The 15,135-nt window shown below is 44.1% G+C and overlaps 1 protein-coding gene across 4 annotated transcripts in view; it reads left to right on the top strand.

The window, feature by feature from the left end:
• Positions 1 to 13,495, top strand: part of DOCK4 (dedicator of cytokinesis 4) — a 421,713-nt gene extending 408,218 nt beyond the window's left edge. For 3 of the 4 annotated variants that reach the window (XM_084791186.1, XM_084791187.1, XM_084791185.1), the window contains 6 exons: positions 290 to 371; positions 540 to 649; positions 2,562 to 2,634; positions 4,370 to 4,483; positions 7,249 to 7,310; positions 10,865 to 13,495. In XM_084791186.1, the coding sequence (XP_084647312.1) occupies positions 290 to 371; positions 540 to 649; positions 2,562 to 2,634; positions 4,370 to 4,483; positions 7,249 to 7,310; positions 10,865 to 11,314 (891 nt within the window). In that variant the 3' untranslated portion in view covers positions 11,315 to 13,495. The remainder of the gene's footprint in view (positions 1 to 289; positions 372 to 539; positions 650 to 2,561; positions 2,635 to 4,369; positions 4,484 to 7,248; positions 7,311 to 10,864) is intronic. The other variant, XM_084791188.1, reaches the window with a different exon arrangement.
• Positions 13,496 to 15,135: the final 1,640 nt, after the last annotated feature.

The following is a 15,135-nucleotide window of genomic DNA, read 5'->3' as shown; positions in this document are numbered from 1 at the left end:
ACTGCAGGCAGGGAGGGCTGCCGATGGGTGCACAGTCAGGGAATAGGGCCGAAACCAATGTGTGTGTTCCTTCCTTCAGCGGTAGCAGAAATCTCAAGTGCCTGGTAATCCAGGCAAGCTTCATTGTCGATCTGAGTTAATAAGACTTTGCTCTGTTTCTAAACGGCCTTTGGGGTTTTGTTTTTCTTTCTGCTAATTTGAAAAAAAAAAAAACCTGTTGGTGTTCTGTTTCAAATGTCGTTATGAACTGAGGCTCCCCGTGCATGACAGTTTGTCCCTGTGTTTCCAGCCCAGTCCGTCTACCTCAAGCCTAAGCTCCACTCACTCTGCATCACCTAATGTGACAAGTTCTGCTCCGTCCAGTGCCAGAGGTGAGTGCAGGGTTGGGAACGTGGTGACTGGTGACCAGAGAATCTTCCAGAACCTAGGAGCTATGGCTTCACTGGTGCATGTTGCAGGCACCTGCCACAGCACTCCGGTGTTCTCTAAGCTGGCCCCACGTGGCGGCCCCACTGATCACTTCTCTCTTCTCTCCCCAGCTTCTCCTTTGTTGTCTGACAAACACAAGCATTCCAGAGAAAACTCTTGCCTGTCCCCGAGAGATAGACCATGCAGTGCCATTTACCCAACACCCGTGGAGCCTTCCCAGGTACTCCTGTGGGTGAATCGGAAGCTAGAGGAAGGGAGAGAATGGGGTTGCTTGTGAATCTGCAGAGGCACACAGCAGCTGCCAAAAGCAGCCAGTGTCAAGGCCAGCTGGGAGAAGAGTCAGTCTGCCTCCGGTCTCTGTCCACGGTTGGGAGTGCCATCTGACTCATGACTCTAAAGCAGTGGTCCTCAACCTGCCTAACTCTGCAACCCTTTACTACAGTTCCTCATGTTGGGGTAACCCCAACCATACAGTTATTTCATTGCTACTTCATAACTGTTATTTTGCTACTGTTATGAATTGTAATATAAATATCTTAATCTGCAACATATCTGATGTGGTCCACCAACAGCGTTGGCCCCTAGGGGTTGAGCTGGATAACTGATGCTACCCCAGTAGAGGTCAGACCGCCCCCCCCCCCGGGTTGAGAACCACTACTCTAGAGGGATATCTGGGTCACAGCTTGAACAGTGAAGAGGAAAGTCTGGGGTCTTCCTTGATCTCAGCCTGTTTCACTGCTGCTACAGCAAGATTCCAAGGGGGGGCACTAATGAGTGAACTACCTGTGTGTGTGTTTGCATGTGTATGGAGCAGAAGGCTGGGGAGGGAGGAACCTCTTAAGGTAGCAGAAGACTCCTGCTTCTACCCAGAACTTCCTGCTTTCCCATAACCATTGAGGACAGCCACAGCTGATTCCTCGCCTCCTCGAGAAGGCAGGAGCAATCTGTTTGCCTTTGCCATTCTTCTTCCATGAATTACCAGGAAAGGGATCGTGTCCTAGAGATGCCCCTGAAGCCCATAGGAACCAGGGAACGTGGTTCTGCCTGTCACTCAAACCTCACTTTAAAATGATTCCTCTCAGCTTGAGTGAGCACAGGGCCATAGGCTCAGTCCAGGGGTGACTCATGTGCATTGAAGGGTGGGCACGAAGTTGAAGGTTCATGTTGTATCCCTGAGTTTTACATTTGGGAGTAGTTTTAAGAGCAGAGAAAGCTATTTATTTCTGCTCCAGCTAATTTCTCTGTTTTTCTACACCATCCTGGCAGAAGTCTGTAGCTGCATCTGGAATTGGATGAGAGCGAGTGGGATTTGGCTTGATTGGTTTATCTTTGCTGATTGTGTGATCCTCCCGAAAGGCCCAGGATACCTCCTCTGCGCAGCAGCACTGATGTCTTGCAGAAATGATTTCTGAGTGCGTTTGGCTGAACCAGCTAACCAATTGTATTTCCCGTTGTCACTGGCATTGCAAGGGGAATCTCACAGTTTGTCTCATCTGCTCTAAGAGAACATGTGCCAGCATGGGAAACTCTGAAAGGCCTCCTTGATTAGCCCCAAGTTATCTGCCTGGGGTAAAATGTGAAGCAGTGTATACGTTACCAAAAGTGCTATAATGTATCATGCTGTAGGTGTCCGTGTTATCATGCGTTAGGTAGAGCCGTGTAAGATCGGCATTTCTGTAGGTTAAAAATTATAGAACATTCATTAGCACATTTTCTTTGCCTACTATAGGATATAAACCATAATGGTATATATATATACAGTAGTTTTTAAACTAATATTTCTCCTCTAATTCTTATTCATATGCCATAGTGCCAGTCTAGTAGTATATACTTGTGCAGAACACCATACCTAGCTAATATTTACTATACATTTTCCCTATGTTTATTATAAGTAATTATTTACCATTTATATTTAACATGCACAAGATTTTATTGTGTTTCTTTCAGAAAACTTATGACTCTGGTCTCCGTTTTTCCTTAAATATAGTTTAAATATTTGTTCCTGCCTCATTATACCATATAGAAAGTATTTTGAGCAAAAAGTTTCATAAGGAGATAACCATATCATTTTCTAAAAGGCATCATTATCTCAGCATATTACGTCATAGAAACGGACCCTTCTCCCTTTGCAGAGGATGCTGTTTAATCATATTGGAGATGGGGCCTTGCCACGCAGTGATCCCAATCTCTCCGCACCTGAGAAAGGTGGGTGTTACCCAACCCCTTGTTGGTCCGAGACCGGGTCAAGGTTTGTTATGTCCTCATTTCCTCCAGTCTTCTGTGTGCCGTGTAGCAGGTAGGGCTTTCGATCCTTAATGATCAGGATGAGTGTGAGCTTTAGGGAATTAGTGAAAGACGGTTTTCCATGATCCATTCTCCATGAACTATTAAGTGCAGAATCTGAGCACGTAGGAACGCTTTTGTGTCCTGTCTTTTGTGGCTCCGTGAGCCTAGCCCTGCTCTTCCTGAAGCAGAGTTGCCTATTGGGCCACTAGTTCCCACAATGAAAGTAGCTCTCCTCAGAAGGATTTAACACTCCCTCTCCATTGCCCTCCGCAGAGCTCATTCAGCCAGCTCATCTGTTGTTTGTGGTGACTCAGATAGACTCTTGTACAACTAAATACTGTGTAAGCATCGCAGTCCGGTGCATAATGGAAGTGTGCCCTGCCTCAAGGTCATGCACACACAAGGAAGAGCCGAATGCAGGCACAGTGGTAAGAAGCCAATTAGCAACACACAGAAGAGCAAGAGCAGATTAAATGCCACTTCCTTGACTGTGGGTGTGGGGACTTGCAGTAAGTCAGCCATTTGCCTCTCAGGGTCAGGCCTCAAAAATAGCAGTCTCCCAGGCTGATGAATCAAGACTCACTAATGAAGTGTCCCAGCAAAGTGCACTTTAATTGCCCCCATTAAGAACTAGGCTGCATTACCATTTTGGTACACTGATACATTAACATTAAAACTTCCCAAAGGGAGATGAAAATTAGTGAGGACCTAGCGAAAATTATTTTAAAGCATGGAATTAGCTTTAAGGTTGTAAGTCGAGCGTTGATCTTTACCAGGAGACACTAAGAATGAGCTGTTATTTTCGCACACTTTGCTAAAGAAACCACAGAGCAAATATAGAAGGAGTAAAGAAAAAAAAATATGCTTAAAAATAATTCCACCCCATTAAATCAAAGCAGTAATTTTGAGGAATAAAATGTGGCAATCCTCACTGCGTCCACCAGATGGCAGTGTCTGCACAGGAAGCAAGCAGGAACTCAAGCTCACTATCAGAAAATTCATTGTAGACTTGTCTGTTCACAACGTGTGGGTCCTGCCCGGCTTCCTAGCAGGGCTTCCGTGTTCCTACATCTCAATGTGTGGAGCAGATGGGTTGAAAGATAAAAACGATTATATCAGCAGTCCACATTGTTTTCTTGGGACTTATTTCGTGCCATCCTTCGATTTGGGAAGAATCCTTTCCTCACTGCACTGGTCAGTGACGTGGGCTGGCACCCTAGCCCTGTCCTTGGTATTTCTGCAACACAGTTGTAACGTGAGAGGACCGTTTGCCTCCCTGACTCCTTTAGGTGCCACTTGTCCAGAAATGTCTACAAATAGACTGATGACTATATTTTCCATCTATTTTTTTCAGCATCTAAACACATTAGTAATTCTCAGCAGGTTGCTACTCTCTGGCATAGAGATTTGTAATCCTGTTTGACAGCTTGAGAGAAATAAAGAGACACGTTGTTACCTAATTAAATGTCAACTCTGTTAGGTAACCAATTAGAGAGTTTCCTGCTGATGGGGTTAAGGTTTTGCGGTCTTTTTGAGATCCAGTTGATTTTTTTTTTCCCCAATTCTGGATAATTCTGACTTTCTCCTAAATTTTCTCAAGCATTTGAAAGGCAAAGCTGGATCTTGTGTTTTTAGCTGTGTTATTCCCTTCCAGCTGTGAATCCCACCCCTAGCAGCTGGAGCCTGGACAGTGGGAAGGAAGCCAAGAACATGCCGGACAGTGGGAAACTTATCTCTCCCCCTGTCCCTCCAAGGCCCACACAGACTGGTGGGTATTTGAAGCATTTGAATAACCACTTTCATAAAATAAGTATATTGAGTATTTCAACTTGTCCTGAATTCCTCAGAGAACAGTAGGCACTGGTTTCCATGGCAAAGGTCTTGCTAGCAACAGAATTTACTTCTAGTGCTCTTGGCTTTCCCTATACTTTGGCCATGCAGTCTGACAATGGGCCATTCCTCATAAGCCTCTCAGGTGGGCTTTGCGCAGTCCGTCATCTTCCCAGTAATGTGTTCAACCCTTCTTGCTCTGCGGGCCACACGCACTTCCCCTGCGTCCCCCCCCCCCCCCCCTTGCACGGGTCTCTGCTAACTCACCTGTTTTCTCTGATCCTCAACAATGACATCAGTGTTTCAGCTGACTCAAATAAGAACCGACTCACAGGGACTTATCCTGAGTTATCTGCTGCTCTGAGAGCTCTGTATCCAGCTGGCAGCATTGCTCAAAGGACTGACGCGTGAGCCTGCATCACTTGTAACTGTGGCTCACGAAGCACATCCTAACGTACAACCTCAGGTCTTCTGAGCTAGAAGATTAGGTTCCTGAAATAAGGCATTTTACCAAGCCATTTGTGCGATTCTTCTGCTCACTAGCATCTGAGTGCTGAAAACGGTTGGGAAACTTCCAGCCTGGTCCTAGGCCTCCAGATGCAGGCAGAAACAAAGATGGCTTTCCTGACTTTCTATTGGCGCTTTCCTTCTGAACACACCGTGTGCCTGGTGACCTGCTTGTGGAGCAGTTTTAGGAAAAGCCTCCTACTTTAGCTGTCTGCCTTTTCCGGAAACCAAATCTTGTCAGCACTCGCCCATGTCTACTGGCCTAAGACCCAAAGAAAATGTGGTGCTGTCTCCTCCGCAGATTTTCCAAGGCTAAGCATCCCTGTTTCACCTACTACGTCGTAGCTTCTCATCCTTCGGGCAGTTTCTGCAGGGCCCCTGAGATGTTTCAACAGGAGAAAGAATGACCCTAATTTTATTGATCACCTGCTTTAGTATATCAGCCTGGTTGTAGGAATGCGGGCTCAATCAGCCAGACTGTTTGTCTTTCATTGGTGGTACATGAACAGAGAGGCGGTCTCTAGTTTAAAGGCCTGCTTGTGTCTCTGAATATGGGAACGTGAAAAGCATTTTTAAGGAACAATAAGATTGATAGTTCCTGCTAGGGATTAAATAGTATCAGTGCTAGCTGGGCTCCGGGGACAGTCCCAAATCAACAAAAAGGATGCCAGTGGGCCTATTTAGGCATTGTAGAAAGTCCCTTTCCTGGGGGGAAAAAAAAAACTCAGAGAATGAGTACGAGGTGCCAGGAGTCTCCTAATGTCTGAGACTGAGTCAAACACACAGGAGGCTTTGACCTCTCCACAGTAGTGACAGATGTAAAGCCCCCATTGGGACTGGCTTCTCTGTACATACATGATTTTCTTCCTAGTCAGCTCTCACAGTATGTGGGAACGGCACTAGCGCTGATACTAGGAGCTGGCATGTCTGTTGGCATGCAGGCCTGAGGCTGCCCGACCCCGCAGTGTGATGATGGACCACTGTCTGTGGCCTCATGGGGATCAGCGCAGCCAGACAACCCTTCTCTTCCCAAATAGACTGGTAGGGCTGTGTGTTCCTTCTGTACTGATTGCTTTCATGGTCTGTCCCGATGTCATCATCTGTGATCAGTGTTGTGGGGCTGTGAAACTGTCTGTCTTTCTTCCTTACAGCCTTTCTGTAGGTTTTTATGAGTTACAAACCTCAGTGTGAAGGCTGGAAGAGTGGCAGGTAATCACAGAGGACCATAGCTCATATTCGCCAAAACGACTCTGTGTGGAATTGGGAAGTATGGCTTGCCCTCACCCTATCTATTGACTGTGTCACAAGCTGTTTTTATGCAATGCAGTTACACTCTAGAGAGCAAGACCTCATCCGTAAGCACACACAGAACAGCACTGCCACACATGTTGGGTCCCTGGTGTCAGACCTGAAAACCCGGGAGAAGGAGCCGAAGTCACTCTTCCTTGCCATGATGGTGGCATCTGAAAGTCCCCCGCCCAGTGGGACAACATAAGGGCAGATGTTACAGCCGAAATGAGGAGCTGCTCGCCTTTTGTGTTGACATAGACAAGCTCTCTGCCTGCACTGGGAATGCTGGGAGATGGGGTGAAAGGAAAGGCCTACTGAATATCTCCATGGGCCTGTTCTAGACTGCCTAGGTGACCTTCATCTTCCCTTCGCTGCTCGGGCCAAACACAACAGCCATCTCCCAGGGACTCCTGGCGTTTCCCACCAGAAGCATTTTGTGAGATAAAGAGACTGAGTGATGAAAAGCATCTGGACTTGGGGTCTATAGAAAGGATATTATAGCCAAGAGTGGCAGCACAGACGTGCTGCTACCTAAGCATTCAGGGGGCAGAGTCTGGAGACTAAGGAGCTCCTTGTTAGACACAGATATCTACAGAGTTTTGATTACATGAAGCCTTCTCAGCAAAAAGGAAAAGGAAAGAAAGGAAGGCATTGGAGTAGTTAGGGCCATAGTACTCTAGCCAAATCACCATGTGTGCACCGGGAAGTTTTTACTAATTGATCCATGTCTTAGTGGCACCATCCTCTCTATAAGGAATCTATTCTAGGTAGGCATTGTGTAGTTTCTCCTCTTCCCTTGCTGAGGAGATCCTTGTATGCTAACTCGTTTGCCTGGGTGTGTACACATAGAGGGCATGTGCAGCTCTCTGATTTTTCTTAATTAAAATGTTCTCTCTCCATCTCCAGCTTCCCCAGCAAGACACACGACACCAGTATCCCCCTCGCCTGCTGGGCGGTCTCCATTGAAGGTACGGCGTGTCCTTAGACTGGGTCCAAAGATTGGTCCTGGTTCCTTTTTCTTGAAATCTCCTCCTAAGTACATCAAAAGGTGCTTTCAGTCTCACAGCCGAGACGTAAGCACATCAGTGGGGGGCGAGGGGCAAGAAAACAGCCTTGCTTTTCCTTTTTGGAAAGCTTAACCCAAGAACACGGCCTTCACTGTGCACTGTTACCGTTGTTTTCAAGTATTTGGTTTGTGTGTGTGTGTGTGTGTGTGTGTGTGTGTGTGTGTAGTAGTAGTAGTAGTAGTAGTAGTAGTAGTAGTAGTAGTAGTAGTAGTAGTAGCAGCAGCAAAAGAAGTAGCAGTTTAATTCTCCAAGTAGTGGCAATGAGAATTTAACAAATTATAGTCAGCAAATGTACTGAACAAGAAATACAGTCCCACTGTAACTCCTAGAGCATTTCAATATAGCCTTTTGACTTGGAGCACATTAAACACATATGTATACACTTAGATCGAAAACCACCAGTGACCAAGGTCTACTAAATGATCTTCTGGCAGTTTGGGGGCTCTATCATCGGCCTCACACATTTTTCATGAAGCTAAACTCGACTTTCTCTCTCAATATTTTTACTAAAGATGCCTCACATTACAAACTCATACTTGATCACACTCATACATGAAGGGTGAAAATGGAAAAAAAAGCATATGGAGAACAAACTAGCAGCCTGTTAGGTGTTTGAACTGGCATGTAAACACAGGCTATTTAACATCTCTAAACATAGAACTCCCTCGTGAAGATAAAGAATAATATTTAGCCTCTCCCTGCATTCGGTCAGACTGGCTACAAGCCTTGTCAGCACGCTGGGGAAGGCTGGTGTTCAGAACCACAGCCCCAGGAGCAAACAAGGTCGGAGTGAGTGTCATAAGGATGATTTTGTACCCGGTTGATTTCAATTTCTACACCCTATGTTCTTTGTGCTTATAAGACTGTGCTAGCTGAGATGAAAAGACAAATTAGTTTCCACAACACATCAGGCCAGGTTGTGGCCCACTACATCTGTGCTGTTCACTATAGTCACTGATGGAAACAGAGAAACAACACCAAAGGAAGGGGGACTCAAAAGAGTGTGACTTCATTTTCATTGCCAAAATGCCTGATGTAAAATTTTGCTGGGAAGTGCAAATTATTTTCCCATTTTGTTATCATTCTGCAAGTGCAGCTGTTACCATAAAGTCCATGTGACCCTGTTTGCTTTGGAAACAAACCATTGCTTGTCATCATGCTAATGTGAGGAAGGATCCCTGTATATGTAACCCCTCAAAAGCACCCCCACACATTGTGATAGAATTCTCATCTGTGGCTTTCAACTCCATTTTGCAGAGTAGAAATAAGGCAACATGTACTGGAGAGGTTAAGTTCTTGAAGACTACAACCTTGCTGGTAAATGCTCAAGTACCTATTAAATAGGTGTGCTTAGCAAGCTGGTCTGTACTGTCCTAAAAGGGACCTGCACGTATCCATGGTGGCCCAGAGGTAGTTTTGTAAACATGTCTTTATAAATAGGGTTTGGAGACAGAGAGAGAGAGAGAGAGAGAGAGAGAGAGAGAGAGAGAGAGAGAGAGAAGGGGCGGGGGGAATTGATTAGTGCTGTAACTCCCAGGTTACTGTAGAGGGCACACTACTCCCAAGTTTTAAGCTTCTCTATAATTGCAATGCACTTCAGCATCTTATCTGACAGAATTTTGAGTGTGCTTTTCCCCCTCTAGCGCATTAGGATTGACCCTTTACAGAGGGCTGAACTTACCTGTCTAATTGAATTTGAAGTCTCTTTTTTTGTTTTTTGGTTCTTTTTTTTTTTAAAGATATCAAAAAATTTGGACCTCATAATTCACCATGTTTAATTATATATTGCTATAAATGAAAGGATGTATAGCTGCCAGCTTTATTTCCTCTTTAAAAGAGAGGCTAGGGACTAGAGAGCTAACTCAGCCGTCAAGTGCTTGCCTTGAAAGCATGAGGACCTCAGACCAGTCCCCTGACCCATGTGAACAGGCAGATGTGGTGGCATGCTTTACTCATCCAGATGTGGTGCTGTGTACTACGCATATCAGTACTGAGGAGTGCTCAGTGGCCAGCCAACTGCAGGCCAGGGAGAAGCCTGGCTCCTGAGGAATGACATCCAGGGTTGACCTCTCACTTCCACATGCACATATTCACACACACACATACACACACACAGAGAGAGAGAGAGAGAGAGAGAGAGAGAGAGAGAGAGAGAGAGAGAGAGAGAGAGAGAGAGAAGGCCCAAGGTAAAATTAGCCTAGGATAGCAAAGTGTGTACTGTAGACATTAGTTTAATTTAAAAACACTAGGTGATGTGTAAGAGCAAAAACATCTACTATCACATAAGTTTAAAAAGCACTGGCTAAACACATTTATTTGAGGTTTTTATTTTATTTTTAACATTCTAATAGGGCTTGAATGTGCCCAGAAAGTATGTCCATGGGCAGCATTTCCCAGTAGAGCCTACCCATGGCTTCTCCTGAGATTCCATACAAGTCCTTAAGACATGGGATGGGGGAAGCTCAGATGCTTGCAGGGCCAGATAGCTGACACTGGGTGAAGGAGCCTGGCTGGACCACCATGTGCGGGAGTGGGACGTGTAGTGGGCTCAAGTATCCGTCCTGCTTGGTGTCAGTTATCTTGAATAAATGTGGGCTGTTGTTGCAGGGTGTCTAGTTCGTTATGAAATGCCATAGATCTGGGGCTTTAAATTTTTCCTATTTTTAAAAATTAGCGACTAAATTGGGCTTTTCAAAAAACACAGCAGATGAAACAGCTCACATCTCAAGCAAAACTCCAAATGCTGTCAGTTTGCAGCTTTTGCTCCGGTGTCTTGGGCTTCCCAGAAGACTCGGGTACGAGGATTCTCCTCCAGTGCAAAGTGTGTCCCACTGGCTCCAGGCAGTCATGACCCATGGCCAAGCCACGCCCCCAAAGCTCTTTCCCCTCTAAGGCAGGGCTGAAGATAGGCCTCCAAAGGCAATTACTCCCAGCCTCTATAGATCTAGCAGGCAGTGAGGACGTGAATTGGATGAATGAAGGTAGGGCATCTGGCAGATAAGCATCTGGGGGTGTATTTCCATTGCTGCAAATGGCAGTGCTTAATTTTAAAGCTGTTTTGTTTTTTGTTTTTTGTTTTTTAATTTAGCTTGGACTACCGTAAGCTACAGCAGGCTGGTGGTATAGATGATATAGTTTCTCTCTGCTCTGGAGGTTAGAGGTGTTGGCAGACTTGGTTTGCCTGCATCTCCTCTCTGGGGCTTGCTGATGGCCACCAGCTCTCAGTGGGCTCGCATGGGCTCTGCTGTGTGTACCTGGACTACAGATTTCCCTGTAAATCCAAGTTCCTCTTTATAAGGAACCAGTCAGTAGAGTTGGATTAGGGTCATAGTTGCTTCTTAAGTGTCAAAGTACAGGTGGGCACTGGAAGCCAGGGCTTCTTCAAACACTGGTTCGGGGAAACATCTCTAATATCTGTCTCTCTTCTCTCATTACCCCGCTTCTGGTGGAAGCAGGGCTCCGTACAGTCCTTCACCCCATCTCCAGTGGAGTACAACTCCCCAGGACTGAGTTCAAATTCCCCGGTCTTGTCGGGCAGCTACAGCAGTGGGATCTCCTCGCTTAGCCGCTGTAGCACGTCAGAAACCTCAGGCTTTGAAAACCAGGCAAATGAACAGTCGGTGCCGGTGTCCATGCCGGTGCCTGTGCCCATGCCCAGCTTCAGCGGGTCGGAGGAGCCTGTGCGCAAGGAGAGCAAGACTCCACCCCCCTACAGTGTCTACGAGCGGACTCTGCGGCGCCCTGTCCCGCTACCTCACAGCCTCTCCATCCCTGTCACCTCCGAGCCACCTGCCCTGCCCCCCAAGCCCTTGGCTGCGCGGTCCAGCCACCTGGAGAATGGGACTCGTAGGACTGAGCCCAGCCCAAGGCCCAGGCCCCTGCCCCGCAAGGTGTCTCAACTATAAGTCACTTTTCTACGTACCTGCGATGGATTCTTTGCCGTTTACAAGATAAGTCTGATAAGAAGACATTTAGTGTAGGCACTTTAATATCTTTACTCAGACCTTTCTTTAAATGAATGGAATTAAATTTGCTTATTAATATAATGTTGCACAATATTAAAAGTTACTGATCTAAAACGCCAGATGTTACATGAATTATGGCTGAGTCTCATTAAAACGTTTTTCATTTGAAAGTGGTAAATTGTGAAAAAGACCCCTTTGGTACCTTTTTATGTTCACTTTTTTTTAAAAGTAGTTTTATCTTAAAACCAGTACAATATTGTCAAGCAGTAGAATGCGTGATGATATTGTGTATTTTTTTTTCTGAAGACTTGATACTGAGAAAGCTGATCGTGTCTGTGCACACACTTTCACAATGGCCCTTTCTTAAGACTTTTGTAAGGTGAAGGCTTTGGCTCTCCCCTTGAGCAGAGTGTTGAGCGCACATCCTCAGAATTAAAGGTTAAAGCAGGCCAGTTGGATGAGACGCTTAAGGGTAGCAAGGGTTAGGACAGGAAGTTGTTTAGTTCTTAAAACAAAATACTTCTCTGATGTCTGACAGCTGTCTACATTCTTAGCTCTGCTTTGTGAATCGGTTGCTAATTCTTTAAGTGCCCTGACACCATGCTATCTACTGTGTTACTTTTCAAGGTGCAATTTGCTTTCGGAGTTTCAATCAGCTAGATTAAACAAAAAGACCCCCGGAGAAGTGTTTACTTGAATATTGTACTTCCTTACTTGATGATTTCCTATGTAACACGTGTCATTGATGAGGAGCAGATGTTCAAGGATTTAAATAGGCACAAATTACTGTGTCCCATTAGCAAGGATTCGGGAATCAATACAGGACAGTAGTAAATCAATAGTGTGAAGGAAGACAAAAAACGCGGTGAAAATATATTAACATGGTTGAATGGTAAAAGGACATTGAAAAGGTGAGGGCATTAACTTGCAGTCCTGCATAAAATAAAGAACTCCTCAGACTCTCCTCTCTTACCAGGAGAGCTGAGCTTCTCTGTCCGTCCTGTGGTCCTTTTGCTAGAGGAGGAGGGTTGTGGACCATTCTAGCATGGATACAGCAATGTAGCATCTTAGATGGAGATAGAGTAGACTTGCTGATGTGACAGTTGTAGGAGTGTGAAAAAGCACCTTGTATGTAGTAATGTATTTTTTATCTTTGTTTTTCTTTTACTGACTGTTTATAACACTCAATTGACAATAGATATGAACTGTATTTTAAACTATGCTGTTAAATATTTTCCCTCTTTTGTTGGGAAGCTCATCTTAGTTTAGTTGTATTTTTGTTGCTAGCTTACCTGGAAGGCAGTGACCACTTTTTTATATTCTCTTAATGAAACCATTCAGCAGGTATATGCTGTTGAGGCTGGTTATAGAGGTTTTCTATAATAAATGTTCAAGTATTTTTGTACATAACTGGTTAATTTTAATAAGAGATACCATTATGTGTAAAAAAAAAAAGTAAAAATAAAAGCAAACAGTGTGGATGCAGTATGATTGTTATAATTATGCCAAATACTTTATGTATGGAAAATATTTGTACATATGTGCTTTTAACAATAATTCTGCCATATTGACTTTACAATTTTGAATGTCAGAAAATTAATATATGTAAAAATATTTATGTTTAGTGAAAGTATTCATAATTGAGGAAAGGAACATATGAATTTTAGCTTTGTATCTTGCAGGTTTTGCAGTTAGAAATTTCTTGAACTAGCACTTGCATTTGATAATAACACTTTGTGTTTGTAATCACATCCTAAAATATATATTCCTACCCATATACATGTACGTAGGAAGCTCCATGTTTCTGTTGCTGTAAAAAAGCAAAATCTTTCCCTTAAGTAAGATGACATGCATAAGATAACAGAGCCTCTTTGATTTCCTTTTCCTGTGTAATTTAGTAGATTTCTTGACTAGTGCTTGGGCACAGAATAAATCAGTGTTATTTGCTCTTGAAGGCTTTTTTTTTCTTTTTTGGGGGGCAGTGAATAGTTAACTTTATTATGTGAGTGTATTTCTAAAGCAGCTATATAGCAGAACATTTCGAGAGATTTTTGTTAGCTCAGATGTTCATGTTGATTGCTGCTGGGTAAATATTAAATAAAGTTATCAGATTAATCTTAACGTTTCTGCCTTTATTCCGGTCATCAGCGTGGCTTTGCATAGAATAGCGGCTACATAAATCTCTTGGTCTTGCAATCATGAGATCTGTAGACTTCTTTTGTGATAGATCCTATTTCTATTGCTGTTGGACTCTAAACACAGATCATTTATGCCATAGAGAACAGGGGTTGAAAAGTTAACGGTGTAAGTTACCATCCTGTGGAGAAGATAACATTTACCTGGGCAGCTGAACATGAATGAGTTTAACCAGAGCCAATTTAGCAAATCAAGCCATCAGAGTTTGCCTGCATTAGAAAACTTGACACAAAACAGATAACTGCCAGGTGGACAAGGCAATGGTTAAATGCTGCCCTTGCCAGCTGTGACATGGTCTGTCTGGATGCTAGCTCTTTGCCCTGCCCTTTTTCAAAATGATAGGACATATATTTCATAATCACTTGAAAAAAATCCATTGAAAAATGGCTGTTAACTTAAGTGTGCTTTTTAACTTCATGACATGTGTCCATGCTATGATAGGCTTACATCTGTGTAAGTCAATGAAACACACACCTTCTTGAAGGTCATTGTCCATTTCCCAAGTGCTTCTCAGTATTGACTACAGCATCTTGGATCCTTTGTGAGTGCTTTCATTATGACTCAACTTGCAAGTGTTCCGGCACTGTGCATAATCACAATACGGATAGAGAAGATTCCTGCCTCGGTAGGTTTCTCTCTGGTTTGCTGCTGGTTGTTCCGTGGAAGACAACAATGAGAGTAACACACTGCACTGGCTTGTTTTATCCTTTACACATTACAGGGTGATTTATATAAAAATGTGTGAATACTCAATCATGGGCCTACTTCTATAAGAAAACCAAAGAGAAAGGGTTGTTTTGGGTTTTGTTGGGGTCTAACGCTGGATATTCTCACATTGCTGGCCTCTTGTTTTAAGGGTTAAAACTAATACACAACAAAAGTAGCAAGGGAGCTTTACTGAAAGCAAAGCCATGATAGCAAGCCATGGGAGTGAGGGTCCTCATGGGCCCCAGTGTTATTGTTTGGGGCTTCCTTTTATGGAATTAAAAAATGGAGGTATGGTGAGAGAGTTTTGTTTGTTTGTTTGTTTGTTTTTGATTGACAGATTAAGTTATATAATCATTCCTTTCCCTTAGTGTATCTAATTTTAATCTTTCACACCCAATTATACATAGGCATAAGGTGGTAAACGGGATTCACACAGAGGACACCGTTTGCATGCACTCAGATCCCAGACTGATGCAGGACCAAGGAAATGAGCCCCATTTTGCCAGCTCTCTGAGAAGCAAGAGCACAGTTTCATTTACATTTTGGAGTTTTGTTTAGGGCCTTGGTAGAGATTAAATAAAGATTGTACTTACCTTCCTGTTAGGTTGATTTCCAGCAAAGCTGGGAGTTTGTTACTGGAATAAGGTCAGCACGATTCCCAGCCTGAGGGCCAGTGTTGGGGAGACAATTGATAAGGAAGAATTGGGTTTAGTCAAAGGCTAGCATCTAAAGAGAATAGCAGGCTGTTAACCTCAGAGCTGCATCTTGGGACGTGCAGGACCACAGAGAGTTCGGAAGTAGAGAAAGGTGGGGCAGTGGGAAGGATTGTGTGCCAAGGGGTCTCCTTCCACAGAATG

This window comes from Acomys minous (genome assembly GCF_964271855.1).
Source record: "Acomys minous genome assembly, chromosome: 8".
Lineage (NCBI taxonomy): Eukaryota > Metazoa > Chordata > Mammalia > Rodentia > Muridae > Acomys > Acomys minous.
Note: the sequence above shows the minus strand (reverse complement) of the source record. Positions and strands in the feature narration are given on the sequence as shown.